The 2,047-nt window shown below is 38.3% G+C and overlaps 1 protein-coding gene across 1 annotated transcript in view; it reads left to right on the forward strand.

Annotated features, from left to right (window-relative positions):
• The window catches only part of CEP85L (centrosomal protein 85kDa-like), a 169,740-nt gene that overhangs the window by 146,685 nt on the left and 21,008 nt on the right, over nt 1–2,047 (forward strand). Inside the window, exon 9 of the mRNA XM_015409088.1 lies at nt 566–683. Coding sequence (XP_015264574.1) covers nt 566–683 — 118 coding nt within the window. The remainder of the gene's footprint in view (nt 1–565; nt 684–2,047) is intronic.

The raw sequence follows: 2,047 nt of genomic DNA on the forward strand, positions 1-2,047 counted from the left end.
TGGCTATCTCATCTCTTCCTTCAGTTTTTGTGTGCCAATTTGAGCTGTTAAAGCGATCCAAAATGCCACTCAAACACCAGTGGTGTAATTTTTATTAGGTGTGTATGTGTAGCTATTAACTGAGAGTGGGGATTATTCCCAATGAGATTATTTTTAATATTCGCTATAGCTGGTCCTATTGTGTGAATTTGATTATCCCTTTTCTACAGTGATGTAACTGTCCAATGCATGAATCCGTGAGTTACAGTTGAATCCTGAACTGTGTTATACCCTTCTAAGTCTATTAAAGTGAATGGGGTTTAGAAGGATGCAACTCTGGTTTAGGATTGCATTGTTAAATGTTCACTTTGGCTTTGGGAAAATTAATGCAAAATAATATAGTATATGATTTTAAAATCCCATGTATTTTGTTGATGAATTTATTTCAGAGTGATGTCTGAACACTCAACAGCTTTTTTAAGTGTTTCGAAATTGTTTTTTTAACTTTCAGTTATGTAGTAAAGTGCAGGTTTTTTTCTCCTCTTGCAGTTTCTGAATTCTTTTTCTTCTCTGATTTGAACTACAGCCTACAACAGAAAGTAGAAAAATGCCTAGAAGATGGTGTACGCCTTCCTATTTTGGATACAAAACAACTTCAGAGTGAAAATGAGAGCCTCAAAGAGAAAAACGAGGAAGCCAGCAAGGTCAGTGCATTAAATTAGTCAGATGGTCCCTCTATGGAGCATTATTACAGGCAAATGAAGTTCATTGGTGGTAAGTGTAGGGGGGTGCACACTGGAACAAAAAATCCCAACTTGTAAGTACATGTTGATAGGATCTGAACTTGCTGAGGCTGAGTCGGGAAAAGATCTTGGGGTTGTAGTAGATAGATCAGTGAAAGTGTCAACCCAGAGAACTGCAGCAGTGAAAAAGGCAAACACTAAGTTGGGGATTATTAGTAAAGGGAATGAAAGTAAAATGGCCAAACACCTCTGTTGTGTTTATGGTGTCACCTCATTTGGAATACAGTGTACAGTTCTGGTCACCATATCTCAAGAAAGGACATTGCTGAGCTACAAATAGTGCAGAAGAGGGCAACCAAGTTGATTAAGGGGTTGGAGCACCTTCCCTATAAGGAAAGACTGAAGAGTCTGGGACTTTTCAGTTTAGAAAACCAAATTTTATAAATCTCTATCATGTCCTCTCTTAGTTGTCTCAATCAGTAGAAAGAGCTGACAAAGAGAACTTTTTCTCCCTCTCCCGAAATACTAGAACTTGAGGGCATCCAATGAATCTGATGGGCAGTTGATTGAGGAGGGATAAAAGGAAATACGTCTTTACACAGTGAGTGATTAAACTGTGGAGTGGCCTGTAAAAGGGGATTTGACAAATTCCTGGAGGATAGGTCTATCAGTAACTACTAGCCATGGAGACTAAAGGGAACTTCCATGTTCAGAGGCAGTCAGCTTCTAAATACCAGTGCCAGAAGGCAACATCAGGAAAAGGCCTCAGCATCTATGCCCTATTGTTGGCCCTCTAGAGGAACTGGTTGGCCACTATGTGTGAGAGGATCCTGAACTAGATGGACTCTGATCCAGCAGGGCTCTTCTTATGTTGCTATAGTCCTGTACGGTGTTGCTGTTCTTCTATTAGTCACCTTTTCCCATGTGTATAGCTTATTGAAATTTTTTTCTTTATTAAAGCATTTACATCCCACCTTTCCTTGTGGTTCATAATAATAAAACCAAAATAAAACAGCAAACCCCAAATAGCTGTGTTAGCTAATTTATTTATTTATTTATTTATTTATTTATTTATTTTGGGATTTATATCCCGCCCTACCCATACGGCCCAGGGCGGCAAACAAGCGGCAATGCCGAGAATAGAACATAAAATACATTTAAGACTTCAATAAATACAACAACTTCAATAAATACAACTAAAAATGGTGCTCTACAGTTCATATTAAAGATTAATTTAAAGTTCATTTTAAAAGTTCCAGATGGTCGATATCCCTCACTGGCGGCCGATAAGATAGACGTAGGAGCACTAGAATGATGTTCCTCTT

Source organism: Gekko japonicus, unplaced genomic scaffold (genome assembly GCF_001447785.1).
Source record: "Gekko japonicus isolate JY-2015 unplaced genomic scaffold, Gekko_japonicus_V1.1 scaffold50, whole genome shotgun sequence".
NCBI classification, from domain to species: domain Eukaryota; kingdom Metazoa; phylum Chordata; class Lepidosauria; order Squamata; family Gekkonidae; genus Gekko; species Gekko japonicus.